This window comes from Schistocerca nitens, chromosome 2 (genome assembly GCF_023898315.1).
Source record: "Schistocerca nitens isolate TAMUIC-IGC-003100 chromosome 2, iqSchNite1.1, whole genome shotgun sequence".
NCBI classification, from domain to species: domain Eukaryota; kingdom Metazoa; phylum Arthropoda; class Insecta; order Orthoptera; family Acrididae; genus Schistocerca; species Schistocerca nitens.
Genome location: NC_064615.1, coordinates 313,221,813 through 313,240,173, shown reverse-complemented (window position 1 = coordinate 313,240,173; position 18,361 = coordinate 313,221,813). Strand labels below are relative to the sequence as shown.

The following is an 18,361-nucleotide window of genomic DNA, read 5'->3' as shown; positions in this document are numbered from 1 at the left end:
ATGTCAAATGCGGCAAAGCTGTCAAGGTGACATTTTCGTTATTTCGAATGCTCTATATGGTAACACTGATGCGAAATCGCTCCGCTTTGCCTTTTCTCACAAATAGAGGGTGGTCGGGTTTACCCACCCGGTCGGATTTACCTCACCTTACCCAAAGGGAAATCAAAAACTTTCCGTTCAGAAGTCCGGAATTGGTGTGCAAGTCAGGAAAAATCACCGTAAGCATTGAAGCAATCATCCCACCGACGCACCAGTTTGAAGATACCCTTTGCGTAAAGCACCGTGTCCTGCTGCGTGAACAAGTCCGAAACCACCTGCTACACATCCTCGTCGGACAGGACCTTGTCGACCATTCAAGGCCTTTTTTAAGGAACCGAAACCGTGATAATCGTGTGGAGAGAGATCAGGACTATAGGGCGCATGCAGTTGGTGTAATTTCTGCGTTACATTTGCAATATGGGTGTCGAATCGTGACCAGAACGGTATTTGGCGCACCATTCCACAACGGCAGTTTTCGACTGACGTGCAGCCCATACAAGTTCTTCATCCGATGTATGTCAACCGGTGTTCGTCCATCGGCATCCAAGACAAGAGTAACAGCACGTTGGTCCCGTTAGGACGGGTTTGGTAATAACGTCGCCATTGTTCATGCTTCAGCATTTACCGTACGCAAGTCGGAATGGCACCAATGCCACAGTAATCCCTTCCGTACATGTCGGTGCTTATATGCCCACATTTGAGTCGCGCCACGTTGCAAATAACCTCCAGCAATGCCTTGAAACCGAAACGTTTGGATCCTCCATTAGACAACGTGTCACCCACTTTTGCAGTGCTTATTACAAACAACTAACACCTTGACAGTTCGAAATGATTTTATTTTATCTCGAAAGAAGTTTTCAATTTCAAGATGAAATCGATCATTATTCCACGTCACATGAAAATGGAAAAAATTTTCGAAGTAAAACTTTATTTCAGTTTTAGTATTTTCTAAGTCAGTATGTACCATAATTACAGGTCGCGAAAGTCAGACAGAAATGCTTTTTTATAGCACTACATGTTAAAAGGTTTCGAAACAAGGCTCGTTTAGTCCCGTCATTATTTTGCGTGATTGTTATAAGCATTTGCGTTGCGCAAGTTATACCGTACTTTCACATCCGTTGCATGATGTCACCTCCGTCCTCGGTTTACACAAACTAAAACACACTTTCGCAACAGGTTTGCTAGAACATTTCTGCTAAGCCTGCTACATCAAGCAGTTATGCAGAGCATTTAATCTAGCTAATTCTAGAAGGAAAAGGGGAAAACAGAAATAGCATTCACCCTTTTCCTTGAACTGTTTTGTAAGAAACAATTCCTTCGCCTCAAAACTCCTGCTAGTACTTTTAGAAGAACAACTCTGATAAAATACATCCGCTTTCATTCGCATCTTAAAAGGAAGTTTGTTGCCTGTAGCGAATGTTTCGGTATCGAGCAAATTTTCTGAAGTGAGACGGCGTCCCAAAAATACAGTTTAGTTGAGTAGGCTAATAGATAGGAAGTTGAAAAATCTGCAGGTAAGAAAAGAATCAAGCACGTTAATGACGCGACACCTGATGAATCGCGTTACCTCATGACTTGGGAGAGGGGGAGAGGGGAAGATGGGGGTCTGGAGTAAGAAACTGCAGTACGTATTGCAGAATGAACGTTTTAGAGCTCGTAGACTGTAGCTTTTAAAGGAAAAAGGTACGAAACAGTAAATCGCTTTAAGAACTGCATTCCCATTGTATATTTTCACATTTATCACAAATCAGAAAGCAAATAATCGATAATGGTGGCAAACCGTTAACGGGAGATGTTTAGGCGAGACAGAAACAGTAACCTTGGGATGTCTGTAAATTCCGCTTAGAAACTCCTAGAGTGTGTAGAAAATTTAATGAGCAGATCGTAGTCACATGGTACACGAGGTTGTGTGCCGTGTGGGTAAACGTACTGAACAAAGTGTTCCAATCCCCCATGTGTGCTAGGAAAAAAAGCTATGTGACTTATGTGACCTTTTTAATTACCACATCCGTGACCAGATAACTAGTGTGGCAGACACAAAACTTAGTGCATTCACACGTCGCATTCCTTGGCCTTTCTTCCAATGAGTGCTCTGATCGGGTTCATATTACAGCAGCAGTATGTATTGGTCAAACCCACCAAATTCGTTAGTTACTTTCAAGTGAGATACTTATATGAAACAACAGTAAATTACTGTCGTTCTGTTAGCGTAGTAGGGGCGGTAGTGTGGAGCAAATTCTTTCGCTCGTTTCATTCTGTAGCATGAGGACTGCAAGTCTCCAAACGTTGGTTAGTGCTTTAGTCAACAGCTACGCAAGGCACTAAAAGTGAGGTTTCGTAATACTGCTAGAAAGACAATCCTCACAATTTTTAAGCAGGGCCTGAGCAGTATGTGGCATCTCAAAGTATCTCTTTCGGACAGAACTGTTATTCCGATAACAAATAATGCAATGTAATGCAATAAACTGAACAGTTTATAACTAGTTACCGAAGGTAATGTTTGACTTTTATATTTTGGCAACAAAATAACTGACAACGCTGAAACAACGAGAATGTAGATTGGCAATAGCAAGAAAAACATTTCCGCAAAACAGAAATTTGCTAATATCGAATATAAATTTAAGTATTCGGAATACTTCTCGGAAGTTATTTGTCTGGGTAGTGGGCAACAAATAGTTCAGACAAGAAGAGAACAGAAACGTTAGAAACACGGTGCTAAGAAAGAATCCTAAGAATTGCATAGGTACATCAAATAACAAATGATGACGTACTGAATAGAATTGGGAAAAAGGAAATTAATGGCACAAGCTTACTAAAAGAAGGGTTGAGAGGACGCTTCCTGAGGCTTCAAGGAATCGTCACAATGGCACAAGCTTACTAAAAGAAGGGTTGAAAGGACGCTTCCTGAGGCTTGAAGGAATCGTCAAGAAGAGAGTGGAAACTATCATAACGTCGTGTTGCAAAAGAATGCCGGATATGTTAAGAGTGCATCGAATAAATAATGAAGAGGACCTGCATAGAATTTGGGAGAAAACAGCTTCATGGAAAAACTTGATTAAAATAAGGGATAGATCGATAAATCACATACTGAGACTTCAAGAGGGAAAGAAAGGTTTGATCTCGGCAAGCAAGATGATGGGGATGTAGGCTGCTGTAGTTTAGCAGACATGAAGAGACGGATAAAGAGGGATTCGCTATACCAGTCTTAGGCAGACTTCTGTAAGTGGTGTCGTACACACTCGAGAAACGTAAACGACATGGCGACTATGACGTCATGTCAGTAGCGATTTTTTTTCTTTTAAACGTAAGAAACACATGCAGTTTTGATTACAGGAATCTATTACATCGCGAACAACTATTACGATCAATCACATATTCATAACACAAAAAAAAATTTGTTGGAAAAGAAACAAAAAGAGTATCCCAAGAACACGCTCTGTAGCTGTAATGGACACCACTATATACAGTGCGAAATGAAAGGAAATATCTGTCGTAAACGAAAGGTAGTTAATAACAGAAAATACACTTTGCCTATACAGCTCAAGAGGAGACTGCGCTACGCAGTTACGAATGTATATATTTTAAGGGGAAAACTGAAAACAGTTCAATTAGAAGCACATTAAGTATTTGTCGGAAAGAAACTGATTCGAGTATAGTAAAATGTGCTCATACCTGTATGAATTAAAAGCTATCTACCGCAAATATGTCGTAGTTAACATCGTAAGAAAATCTTTAGCTATACAGCTCAAGAGCAGACTGCGGTTTGCGGTTTCGAATCAAAAAGGGTTTGGGAAGAAGAGCTTTAACTATTTGTCGGAAAGAAACAAAATTATCGCCAAAACAGTTCCACAACTGTAGTGAAAACCACGACACACAGGGCGGAGTAAAGAAATTGTCAAAAATAAATATCTGCTACTATCGGAAAATAAGCTCAAGCGTAGACTGCGATACGCAGCTCCGTACATATGTACTTGTCAGTGGTAAGTCGGAATGTTCGTCACTATAAGAACTTAAACTGTATAACGGAAAGGAAACGATTCCCATCGTAAATCAGCCCTATAGCTGTAGCGGTTACTACAGTATATCTACGCCAGAATCGAAAATACATTTTAGCTATTTACCTGAAGTGAAGACTGTGACACGCATGGATATGCATGTATCAGGAGGTTATCACAGAAAAACTTTAACTAATTATCAGAATGAAAGCTAACTATTGTAATAAAACACTAAGTTTTTTGGGGATCACGATAAACGGTACGAATTTTAAAAAAATTTTATCGTGAAGTAAGAGAGACTCATAAATCGATTAAATATTACGAGTATAATTCCTTCCGATGCAGAACAGACAGTATTTCGTTTCCCATACACAGGAGAGATGAAAAACATAATTTATCTGGTAATCTACGACAATATATCACCAAACTGCGCTGTAACTATTGTAAATCAAAATGTGCCTCACAACGTGACCTCACAGCCGATAAACGTGCGATGGACAGTCTAGCGTGGAGAGCTGCACCAGTCTTATGACTGGCGACCACATTTACAACAACATTTTCACACAACACTACTGTATATGTTCCAGAACTAAACACGGATTTTCAAGTTGGCTACAAACGTGAATAAGATTGCATACCTTCTAGTTACTCTCCGCTAATGACGGCACTACTCCAGTTTGCAATAGACAGATCAGTTTAAGCACATGTCGTAATGAAGCATGTGTAAGTTCACGCTGATTAGTGCAACCGAAGAAGGTATCATTTGTTATCTCCTCTTCACAAACACCACCACGGCAGAAATGGTGCAGCTGTTTCTTGAAGCAACTCTGACGTAACTTTTGCTATTATTTCCAAGGAAACGGTATAAAAATGTCTATAACCGAACGATGTGTTAAATGCGACGTTATGACGTCCTCGTTCTGCTTTGTTTGGCCCCAGATATCCATCGTTTATGAGCGATCAGATAAGAATCTGCGATGGGCTGGTAGGATTAGGCTACAAAGCAGCTCAATTCCCGTCCTTTTATAGTGAATAGTTTCTCTACAATCCACTCGCGACTCGTGGTCTCCTCACTGGAGAGAGCTGCGACATTCACCGATCGGAACTACGGTGCAAGGGATCACTAAAATGTTTACAGGCTGTATTTCCTTTCCTTTCTCCTAATTCACAACCAAATAACACCGGAAGCTAACTTCCAGATAAGATTAGTAGGTAGTATGTTGTGCCAAAGACGTCACATTTTCCGACACTTACGCGCAACAATCTGTAATGGAAATGGCGTGCTTTGGAGTGGTCTTTAATTTACTGTACCAGTTAAAGGCCTGGTCCCCTCAACACCATTGGACTGTTGATGACTGGAAACATGTAGCCTAGTCGGACGAGTCTCGTTTCAAATTATATCGAACGGATGGACTTGTACGGGTATGGAGACAACCTCATGAATCCAAGGTCCCTGCATGTCATCAGCGGACTGTTCAAGCTGATGGAGGCTCTGTAATGGCGTGGGGCGTGTGCAGTTGGAGTGATATGGGACCCCTGATAAGTCTAGATACGACTCTGACAGGTGACACGTGCGTAAGCATCCAGCTTGATCACCTGCTTCCATTCATGTCAAATTGTGCATTTAGACGGACTGGGGCAATTCCAGCGGGACAATGCAACACGCCACACGTCCAGAATTGCTACAGAGTGGCTCCAGGAACACTCTTCTGAGTCTACACACTTCCACTGGCACGAAGCTCCCCAAACATGAACATTATTGAGCATATCTGGGATGCCTTGCAACGTGCTGTTCAGAAGAGATCTCCACCCCATCGTGCTCTTAGGATTTATGGACAGTTCTTCAGGATTCATGGTGTCAGTTCCTTCCAGCGCTACTTCAGACAGTAGTCGAGTCCATGCCACGTCGTGCCGCGGCACTTCTGCGTGCTCGCGGGGACCCTACACGATATTAGACAGGTGTACCAGTTTCATTCTCTCTTTAGTGTATAAGACACCACCACTTGCATATGAAAAAATAAATACTTTTATTTACGAATATGGGATAGGTGATTGCTAGTATGACAATAACATTTATTGGTGTTTTAAATGGAATTGTTGCGGATGGTGAACGAGGTGACTTGCTTGTCCGGCAGGGAGGAGCTGCGCGGCGTGTCGCGAGGCCCCAACGCCAAGGACGTGGACTGGAGCAAGGTGGCGCGCACCGTCAGCCTCGAGGCCACCACCAAGCCGGCGCCCATCAAGATCGACGTCAGCGAGGTGCTCAACCGCGTGCGCAAGCCCACCAAGCAGGCGCCCGCCGACCTCTCCAACGAGGTCATCGATCTCAACAGTAAGTCTCTGACCACGGCTGCAGCCGCTGGCACTGGGCCAGACTCTAACATCTTAGTTGTACTGTACTTTCCAGACAAACCGAGTCCTCTGAATACATGAAATGTTGTGAATATGGGCAACCATCAGCTGTATAGTGGCATGACGACAATGAAAATTTTTGCCGGACCAGTCCTCGAATCCGGATTTCCAGCTTTCGGCGGTCGCCTTACCATTACGCTATCTGAGCACAAATCATGACCAGACCCAAATATCCATATGTCGCCCACCATGTGTCTACAACCTGTACTCGTACAGCCATTGTATATATTCCCGTGAAGGGGAGACATTGTATTTGAAAGTCACTTTCCCGGTGACGGACGACGGTTCAAACACATATCCGGCCATCCTGATTCAGGTTTTCCGTGATTTCCTTACGTCGCTTCAGACAAATGCTGGGATGGTTCCTTTAAAAAGGCACGGCCGACTTCTTCCCCATCCTTCCCTAATCCGTACCTCACTGTTATTGGTTCAAATGGCGCTGAGCACTATAGGACTGAGGTCATCAGTCCCCTAGAACTTAGAACTACTTAAACCTAACTAACCTAAGTACATCACACACACCCATACCCGAGGCAGGATTCGAACCTGCGACCGTAGCTGTCGCGTGGTTCCAGACTGTAGCGCCTAGAACCGCTCGGCCACCCCGGCCGGCTCACTGTTATTCCCCTCCCCCAAATAAACTAACCAACCAATATGAACGTCCTATCTCTAGTTGTTCAAGGTTTTCGGTTTTTTTTACTGAACGTGAATGTATATTCAGAAACGACTGTAAATGATAAAGCAAATAATTCTCTACAGCTAAGTTGCAATGCCTGCCTTAAGTTTCTCCACTTATATTACAATGGAATTTGCTCATGCTAATGAGGAACAGGCCGGCCGGTGTGGCCGAGCGGTTCTAGGCGCTACAGTCTGGAACCGCGCGACGGCTACGGTCGCAGGTTCGAATCCTGCCTCGGGCATGGGTGTGTGTGTTGTCCTTAGGTTAGTTAGGTTTAAGTAGTTCTAAGTTCTAGGAGACTGATGACCTCAGAAGTTAGGTCTCATAGTGCTCAGATCCATTTGTACCATTTGAATGAGGAACAATTATGACGCTGCGGATCCTAATAGCGGGTGCTGGATAAATTATTCACAGGGCGAAGCTGCAGTAGAAGCGTATTAAAGAAAGAGGAAGGAATATTAAGTTTTCACGTCTCGTCGACATCGACGTCATTAGAGACGGTCTACCAACTCAGAATGTTTGCAAGGATGAAGGTGGAAACTGGCCGTGCCCTTTCAAAGGAACCAATCTGATCTCTGCATGGATCGATTTAGGGAAATGACGGAAAAGCTTCACGTGGATGATTGGACGGGGATATGAACCGAATGCGATTACAGTGTATTAATCCCTTAGCGTACTGCATGACGAAAGTATTGGCCGCTACTAAAGGAAAAATTTTTGCAACATTGAGACAAGGTGGGGGCCTTCATAAAGGCCATCTACACAGCTATATTTTTAATTTCTGGAATATCTATCTATTTCAATACTACAACATGTTTTTCACTGTGCTGTCTCTGATAATGACATTATTCTGCTGCCGGTTTCGGTCTTAAACCATCTTCAACGGCAGAAAACTTATCGCAAATTAAACACAGGTCATAAAAGGACCTTTTGTGAGTGGACCATCGTTATGTAATCTTGCTACGATTTTTCATTATGGTTTTCAGAAGTAACGTATGTCAAAGCATGTAGGACATGTTTCAAATATATATATAACATCTCAGGGAGTATCTTTTTGGTTGTTGTATTCTTTTTAGTACCACTTACAAATAATGCAGAATTTAAACTGAAGGCATATTAACAAGTTTTATCTTAACAAAAAAAAATCTCAAAGAATGAAAGTAATTGCAAACATTCGAGAAATTAGTCAAAATGCCCATTTTCCTTTTCTTATTACATACAGTATATTTATAAGTTGTAGCGTCGGGTATTCAAGACAATTTAACCCAACCAAGGGAAATTATCAAATTAAATGTATCTTTAGCAAGTTTTTACACTACTACACGTTAGATTACAGTTTCATATATGAACGTAGCTAGGAAGAAGAAAGGACGAACTTTCAGCATGCTGGAGTAATTGCAGGGCAGCAACTTGTGTTAATCAACACAACGCAAGAACGCTAAAGTTGCAAATTTCACTTTTATTTATTTGTCGACCAGTTTCATATCGGGACTCATTTTCAAATCATCCTATAGAACAGGAAACCAGAATTACAATGATATGTGATTCAGCCGTTACCATTTTATTGTGCGTACGTCAAAAACACAGAACGTATCGGTTCAAAGTATACGTACCAGATAGTCAAAATATTATTTCGCAAAAGTGGATCCTACCAGAAACTTGTCACAAGTAGATAACAGTGAAATTTGTAACTTTGAATGTTTTTCCTTTGTGTTGAGGAGAAACGACCTGTTTCACTACTTTGACACATAAAATAATTTTTCAAATAAATGTACTAAAGCGATCTAGATTATAAAGTACAAACCACAGACAATAATCTGAAGTTGTATGCACTCATTTAATCACCAATTCTTAGATAATGTTGATTCCACTAATTACTAATGTATGTTGTTAATAAATATTCCATCTACAACTAAATAGTTCATTATAATTTCTGCGGAGATTCAGCAAAGAGACACAGAAATGAATATTTCTCTGTATAAGGAAGTATTACGACGAACTGTATGTTTATTACGCGATTTAACGTTCCCTCGACCGCGAGGTCGTTGCACAGAAATTTTCTTGGGCGGTAAGAGTCTGACGTTAATTTCGTGGAGTATCTTGCAGCGTTTGGTAGACAGTATGTAGCAGCCAACGGAGACCATTCACAAACTTACATCACCAAGTTCAGTGGGTACATGGTGCGAGAGATAGATTGCCGGTTTCGTAACTCACTTTCACTGACCGTAATATCCAACCTCCTGATTTAATTACAGCACTTTGGACACTCCTAGAGGACCTGCAGGTGACATTTGAGGACTCGAAACAGCTTTCCAAGTCAGAGAGGCGTACAGGAATTAAAGTAGTCATCGCCATATTCGGCGATCGCACGTTAACATCATCGAGCGTAATGTTCCAAATTTTCTTGCATAACCTACACTAGCTAAAATCCCGTTGACATTAAGATAATTAGACATTGAATATTAGGCCTGATATCTATGAAGCAATTTCCATATTTCATGCCTAGTATAATTTTTTTATTATTTCTTTAGTACGAGAAAGAACAGATAAACATGGATATTTTGTGCGTAGGAAGACACAGTAATTTATAGTAATAAATTAATTTTCATAAATACATTCCATATCACTGTTTCTTGTTTCGTCTTTGAGCGGAGAAAGTCTCCGGTCCAACCGGGAATCGAACCCGGGCCCGTAGGACGGCAATCCGTCATGCTGACCACTTAGCTATCGGGGCAGACATTACAGCTATGAACGACGTGTACTATACCGAGTTCTTCGTGCCTGTTAAAACTGTTATAATAAATAACTACTTCATGAGACCAAGGTTACACGATGTCTTCCAATGGGGCCAAGACTGACAAGAGGCGGCAGAACGTTGTGCATAGCAATAGCGAACATCGTAACGATAGTGAGCCAGGCTTGATGGAGATGGAAGGAAAGCAGTTGATAACGTGAGAAAAATTCGAAGAGGAGTAAGACTATAATTCTCTACAACAAAAAGAGCAAAAAACACTGGACACCACTTGAGATTGAGAAACACTGGAAGACAACATGGAAAACGGTCTTTTAAGATAAAGCTGAGAAAAAAACCGCAGTCAGTGAGGTGGAGGAAAGGGAAAAGGAAGTGCGAATGACCTACTGTATGACCAGAAAAGCCTGCAACGAAAACAACCTGTCAAACGATGGTAAACACATATACTGCAAAATTGATGGAAGGAAGATTACAGTTTCATATTCATTAGATGACAAGATTATAGGAGATAGTGCACAAGCTAGAAATGGACATGTTACGGGATGGAAATCTTTCCTGTCTGCTTGAAAGGAACCATACCGTCTTGAGCAGTTTTAGGAACCCATGGAAGGGTTTTATTTGATACGATCCTTCAGAACGCAGTTCCAGACAATACCCATTTTGCCATCTTGATCGATCAGAGATTGCAAGGCAATAATGAGCAACGCTGTATTATACGTGACTGACACGCCAAAATGAGGCTGACATGGTGCAGAAAAAGTAAGACAATTCCTTGGGAAAGAACTGGGCCGGAAAGATGACGTGAAAGGTGGGGACGGAAATCGAATCAAGGAAGATGGGGAATTAAGTCGGCGGTGCTCTTTCAAAGGAACCATACCGGAATTTGCCTGAAAGCTGGTTAACTTAGGAAGAACAGGACTGGGATAGCGTTCGAGGTGGCAGGGAAGGACAACAGGAAATATAAGCACGCAACAACTAATACGCCACAGATAAGCGACAGATAGGCCTCTAATGATGTAGGAACGACGTAAATGACGACCAGCAGAACAAACAACAGAAGAGGACATCAGCACCTCGTAAGACGGGAAACGGAGGAGAAGGGTAGGGATGAAGAGCTTTTCAGAGCAAAGAGGAAAATCTAATCTGTGAAGGTGGTCGTACACAGGCCGTAACAACGGAATTACAAGAGGAAGGATAGCCTGCGCTGTTTAAAACTGGCTTTCTAGATATGATATCAACCACGTCCATATAGATACATCGGAAACACATTCACCTTAACACACAGACGCACGTTTTGTGCCAGTGGTTCTCACGCAACTGTCGTAGATGAGTCGTGTATCAGACTTTATCCGAATTGATGGCTGTTCCTTAACGTGGAGACAGTGTAGACATCGTGACAATAGCTGCCGAATGTCCTTATCGTTAGCAACCATCTCCAAGGAACAGAACTTTCTCATTCTATTATCATCAGGTGTTGCTCGTTTTTGTACTGTAATAATAATAATAATAATAATAATAATAATAATAATAATGATAATATGAAGTCAGTGGTTACGCCTAGGCTATGACGTACCACTGACCAGTCGTTGTGCGGTCCTCAGCCTGCGGCAGTGTTAGTCATTAGTAGGAAGTAGCGTACTGACACCTCAGTCTTTGAACCGGAACCACTGCCTTTCCACGAAGTAAATCATCAGCTGCCCTCGCGCGGCTGATAGCACTGCGTTCCAGGCCTCCCACCAACGGAAATTTGTCACGCTGTGTGACGTGCTGCAAGTGACGTATTTGCTGGTGATTCTTCCGGATTGTATGGTCGTGATCCGTGGAACTTTTTTGTTCCTAAAGTTTCGTCCAGAAGTGCGTTTGACATCTTCAGAGCTGCTCCTGCTTCCATTCTGTCTCGCTAACTGACGTGTCGGATGTCCGAGAGCGACATATTTACCATGAATAACAGGTCGTGATCGACAGATATAACCCTTGTCAAAGATAAAACTATACCATCGAACTGTCGACTGTCAAAGATAAAACTTATATATTGAATCTGTAGAGCCGATGTCCAAATATCATTATCGTGCGTCCTCTTTTTCACTAAAACTGTTCCCACGCATATATTTTTAGATACAGACAAGGATAATAGTTTCAAAGTGTAGATAAAATTTACGATTCGTGAAACTTCACTTAATGGTTTCCTCATTGAAGATCTTGTTCTGTGAATAATTTCATTCTAGAATTTATAACGCAAGGAAAGGCTATTCAGTATCGCTAAGCAGAACTACTATCATGAAGACTTTTCCCAATACGACCGGCCGCTGTGAAAGAGCGTTTCTAGGCACTGCAGTTGGGAACCACGCTGCTGCTACGGTCTCAGGTTCGAATCCTGCCTCGGGCATGGATGTGTGTGATGTCCTTAGTTAGGTTTAACTAGTTCTAAGTTCTAGGGGACTAATGGCCTCAGAATTTGAGTCCCATAGTGCTCAGAGCCATTTGAACCCATTTCTTTTTGTTATGTCCCATAGTGCTTAGAACCATTTGAATCCAATATGTCACGGCAAATATAAATACTGTTTAATATGCAATTCTGCGACGAGTGAGAGAAACGTTCAAGACGGCAAATATGAGCAAAAAATATAGATTAATGGAATTAAGGATTACCGTTAATAGTGCAAATTGCTTATTCAGGTAATTATGACGTTATCGCCTATAAATATGAGGCACTATACATCAAGCAACTGAAGTGAATGCCGACATCATTGTTCGTAGGGAACTGACTGATCAGCCTACTATGATTCTTACGTAGAAAATATACGTAAGGAAGGAAAGGAAAGGATTGGCAACTCGATCTCAGCGCGGTTCTGCTTAGCAATATTAAATAAGTAACGAGAGATAGCGTATTGTGCACGGTCGTTCTATCCTCAAACAATTCGTCACCAATTCTTTCTTTACTGCCCCTGAAAATAAAGATGCAAATACTCATAAGAAGTTGTAGTTATTGTCATATGATATAATCAAGTCGAATATTACAATTAAATTCCACTTACACATTTCAAAAATATCTTATATTTTATCTAAAGTTATGGTACATAGAAATACGGTATATGTGATTGCTCTCGAACAGCAAGACGAAAAAAGAGGGCACAGAATGGCCACAATAATTGAACTACATCTTTGACCAAACATTTTGACTGTGATTTTAATTACAAAAATATTTTACACAGAAAAACAAAACAGAAGATTCACCACATATCACAATATTAACGTTTTTATAGGTATATTTTCATATCACACTGTTATAAAGTTACATGGTAGCAATGCATATATGTACTTCATGGCTAGCATATATAACTCTTTATATACTACAGCTGATTTCTATACTTTCTCTGGTTGTAAAAGGCATTTATGTTCCATTAAGCGCGCATTCGCGCTTCTGTTTTTAGTTCCGATGTAGGCCTTACCACAGGTACGTGAAATCTTATTGTACATCATTCCGCCGCGCGGGATTAGCCGAGCGGTCTTAGGCGCACCAGTCATGGACAGTGCGGCTGGTCTCGGCGGAGGTTCGAGTTAAGTAGTGTGTAAGCTTAGGGACTGATGACCTTAGCAGTTAAGTCCCATAAGATTTCACACACATTTGAACATTTTCTACATCAGTCCGACAGAGATGAGCGTTTATCTGTTACTGATCTGAGGGCTCGACACACTTTGTCGGTCTAAAAACCAGGGGCAGCTCTGAAGATGTCGACTGTAGCTCTGGAGGAAATGTTAGGAACTAAACAGTTAGACTGGCCACGACCATACAACCCGCAAGATTTAGGTCGTGAAAGCCTTCGTGGTATGGAATGACTTATTGCTTCAAGAGAGGGCGGTACAATAGTCTTAAGGAAATATCGTGTAAAATTTAGCGTACAGTTGACTATTATTTCAATGAAAATATTGAAACGGTGGGCGAAACCAGTTCATGACACAGGTTTATTTCTACGAGAAAACGCCAAAGTTTCTGCCAGACCTAACGGTGGTAACCTATAAAATATGCATCGAACGAAATTTTTCGTTCCTAATGTTCTCGTTAGGTAAATTCCTCATTCACATTTATAGCAACAGCTCGACGTTGCTTACTAGGTGTACTTCTGTGTCTAAATGCGCCTAATCCCTGAGTTAAATACGTGTGCAAGAAACGGGGCCGCTAGACATTCTGAGAGCAAGGAAATCAACAGTCTGTTCGACTGTCCTCGCGCAGAAGGCCGCTCGTGCCTCAGACGGCGTAAAAGAACGGAACGGTAAAAAAATGTGTACCCGTGCAGGCTAAAATGTGAAAGTTGCCGCCGGGGCCTGGTTTTTGCGCATGCGTATAAATGGATCGTTTCTGGGGACGCTTACGCAAGGTATCCAGCCGCTAGCGTTGCGCGGGGTCGCGAACTGCCGCCACAGCCCGCTCTCGTAGTGTGCATTCCGCCAAGTGCTATGAACGGCATAGACACTAATACTTAGTCAACGAGGCGGAAGTCCTCAGTAACCTGAAAAATTGCGTCACTATTTCTAATGATGGTAGCGCAAGAGCAGAATTCTGCGTAAATAGTTTGCAATTTCCCGAAAGAAATATACAATTTACTCTCTCTCTCTCTCTCTCTTCTGCCTCACCTAGGTCTCGAAACAGGACAATAATTTAATTTGTTCCCTTTTACATGAATTTTAGTATTTAAATGTTGCGCAAGTGAAAAGCGCAACGTGTTATGTTGAAATACATTCCTTCTCATTTTTAACTTTCCTTTTCGCTTCCGTTTTCGTTTCCTTTTCTTTTCACTCTCGAGGTGGTCTGGTCTTTTCGAGAAGTGACGCAGTGTATAGTGAGCGATGGGTTAGTGAAATACTAGCCGAACTGGATGTGAGATACATTCCCTCATTCGGAATATTTGGGATATGATTTCCTATTCCGCCATTTGTCTTGCAACGAAGGGAATCCGCCGGAAAACATTGGTCAGAACTGGGGATGAAGAACTGTTTTTAATGTAATTCTGGGACAGTGCGGAGTAGAACAAAATTTTAATGTCTTGTGTATGTAAGGCCGTATTTTTGTACGTGTACATGAAGTCGATGACATGTTCGACATATATAGTGTACGTAGGCTACTTCTATTTTGTTTGACTCACATTACTTAAACATTTAGCGTATAGTGTAGATCGTTGGCATGTTATTACTACGTGATTTTGTTGTGAGAAGAGTGAAACTAGAGAAACCTGTAAATTAAATCGGTCTTAGACTTAGAACTACCAGCACACAAAGAAATATTGTCAAGTCTTCTTTGTATCGCGTGTGAACTCACCGAAATATTGGTCCTAAAGAAGCACCACTAGACAGCTGAAGAACTGAGAGAAACATCGGGTTCATGTAATCCTCGTCGTATACTTACGCATCAAAGAATCCTTTGCATTTGCACTTTCCTGCAATGATTACGGTTTAATATGAAATACCTCTGACAGCCTGACACTAAATAGACCAGTTTCAAGTGTTTTGGGGCACAATAAAAATGTGTTAAATAGTTATTACTGCCTAATTATTGTTTATTTAAGTTTCACGATTGTAGCCAGTGAAATTACCCTCGCAGCTGGATATGTAAATAAATCGTGCAGACAAAATATGAGATCACATATCATTCTGTTATTTAAGATGACAAAGGAATCCTTTACTCTTTGTCGAATACAATATCCTTTCTGTATGTAGCACAATTTAAAAAATTGCGCCGGACAAATTCCGAACCAAAGTTTTAACTTGTCACATGTCAGCAATTACATTACAATTATTACCTTAACTTTTAGTATTGCATTGATAAGCGAAAAAAACGTAATCACGCTTTACGTAAATGAGTAGTAAAGCCCGAGAAGTAAAACTGACGATGTTATTGAGAACAGTTACTTCACAGTTGCCGGCTGTTGTATTAAATTAAACACAGCATTCTCTCTATTTGCAGCCGACAAGAGTGTTTTATATACCATCATATGTTTGTTATAGTTGTTAAGATACATTAGGGTGTGTGTGTGTGTGTGTGTGTGTGTGTGTATGTGTATGTGTGTGTGCTTGTAGGTTAGGGGCCCTCAACGACGAGGTTATCAGCACCCATTCGAAAATTAGTCGAAACGGGTTTGGTTAGAGTAGATATTGTGATAAAAAAAGTAAGAAGAAATGTGAAATAAAACTGTACTCTCTCTCTCTCTCCAGACCTCACCCACGTTGAAACACACTGGCTCATGATCCTCTCTTGGTCGACTTTAGTACCCTGCGTGCAATTAGATAATCAGCACCTGCAGACTTCTTAAGTGTTTACAGTTACTATCGTTCCTTGTCTCGTTCATTGTTTTACTCTGTGTAAAAGTAAAGTTATTACCTCAACTTCTATTTAATGTACCAAAGAATAACATATACGCTGTTTTAATTTCTTTTCAATTCTTTTCGTTATAATGAAGCAGTTACGGCGTATCTGTCGAAATTATTTTAATAACGTTCCTCCTCGCGTTGTGCAGACGAAGCAGAAAACATAAACCAAAAAATTTTAAGTAGCTACTGATTGAACAAGAACATGAACAGGTGCTTTGTTGAGGCATTGGCCTCAAATTTGCAAGGAGCGAGGCTATCCAGCTTACGTTTACTGTGGTTCCTCTAAATAGCTTAAGGAGAATTTTCGGATGGTTCCTTTGAAAAAGCTGTTCCATCTCTTATCCTTTTCTCGTTCGATCCAAGCTAATGCGCCGTCTATGAATACATCGCCATGGATGACTCGTTAAACATGCTTTTTCTTCTTTTATGATTACTTCCCACCAGTGTCCAGTTATCCGGATATGCAATTTCTTTTTAAAGTAAAACGTAATATACCGTAATGAGCTCGTATCGTACTGTCGTAACAGCTTTGCCCTATGCTGAGCATAAGAGACATCTTCATGTCAGTTATTCGCCAAGCAAGTGTCTCTCTGAGTAAGGCGTCTATTTCCCGGAACAAATTCAAATGCTGTGTAGAACAAAAGTGACTCAATATCCGAAAGTGTGAAGTTCACATGAACAATGAGTTTATATCTTGAGCCGTACAGTGTGAAACCGGTCCGTTGACCACACTAATGGCAAGGCAAGTTCGAGCAGCGTAACAGCATAACTATCGTACTTAAGACAACGGAGACGAAGCGGTAGCGGAGACTGACAACGAGGTGGGTTACGGACTCCGATACCAGATGTAACTGGTTTTCAGGCTCATTCGACCGCAGTGTCTATGTCCACGCCGTGATTCCAGGAAAGGACTCACTTATTCCACTGACCGCTGTGGCTCCTGTTGGAACTCCCCGTCGCGTTCCGCTGAAGCTAGCTGCGAAACGTCTCGTCCGAACTGTCCCTGTCAGCTGGCCATCCCAGACAGTTTTCACTTTCGTCCGTACCGCACAGAGCGGCAGCCCGAGCGCCGTGAAAAGTGACAGCGGCGCGTAGTGCCACAGATGGCGGCCGTTTATTGCTCGCCAGCTGCACACAATTGTGCATCGTGACCGAGCCGTTACGACGACGACACACCCACCTACTTGGCGATCTTTCAATTGTTAGCGAGAGGAATAACTGCAGTGAAAGGCGGACAGGCTTCAGCTGTGATGCACTTGTACCGAGAAAACTCACAGCGCTGAAATTCTCCGAAGGCCTTCCGCCAGACTGCCGTCATTTCGTGGACGAATCAACATCCGTGACTGACAAAGTCCAACGCAACGTTCGAACACTTTTTTTTTTTTCGCAGCAGGTCTTGCTACTTTTCATACTCATGTACAAGAATGGAAGTGCTGATTGTCACTCTAAGGTGGAACAGATCTATCGAAACGAATTTCATTATTGAATAAAATGCGCACTTCGGTTGGCTGCTAAAATTGAACAGCATCTACTTCATCAATTAAATGATTAATTCTGCTGTCTCCTCTTAGAGGATCGCGATACTGGATGGGCGAAAGTTATTAGACAAGGGTTTGAAATGGTTGTAGGATTACCTAGAGAAAGATGAAGCACTGCAACTCGGATATCTAGTCAAATTGGAAACATAGTGGAGGAGTACGAAACGTAGTAACTCTGTGAAGGACTGGCAGTATATAAAGAATGTCAGGTGTACTTCAAGGAAATGCGAAAAATCTGCCACAACGTTTGCTGTTTATTGACAATGAACATAATACTAGATGCAGCCTGGTGTTTCATCAATGATGTCGTTTACTGAGATAAAGTTAAACTACACAAACATCGATTCAGGATTTTATATGTACCAGCTTTTAAGATTCATAACTGGTTCTACGATTAAGTGAATCTTTATGCTGTGAATGTAAAGTTAGTTTCAAAGAACGCATGAAAAACGCACTGTACTTATCCTAGTAACTGATCCGTTCACTCATAAAAAGAATCTGTGACATCATACATATATCAGGGAGCAAAAGAGCGAAAGCTAGGATTAAAATAGAGCAAGTGGTACGACTTCGTCGGTTTTAG

At 41.6% G+C, this 18,361-nt stretch overlaps 1 protein-coding gene across 1 annotated transcript in view; it reads left to right on the top strand.

Annotated features, from left to right (window-relative positions):
* The window catches only part of LOC126236082 (probable chitinase 10), a 390,810-nt gene that overhangs the window by 304,557 nt on the left and 67,892 nt on the right, over positions 1-18,361 (top strand). Inside the window, exon 9 of the mRNA XM_049945145.1 lies at positions 6,170-6,366. Within this exon, the coding sequence (XP_049801102.1) occupies positions 6,170-6,366 (197 nt within the window). The remainder of the gene's footprint in view (positions 1-6,169; positions 6,367-18,361) is intronic.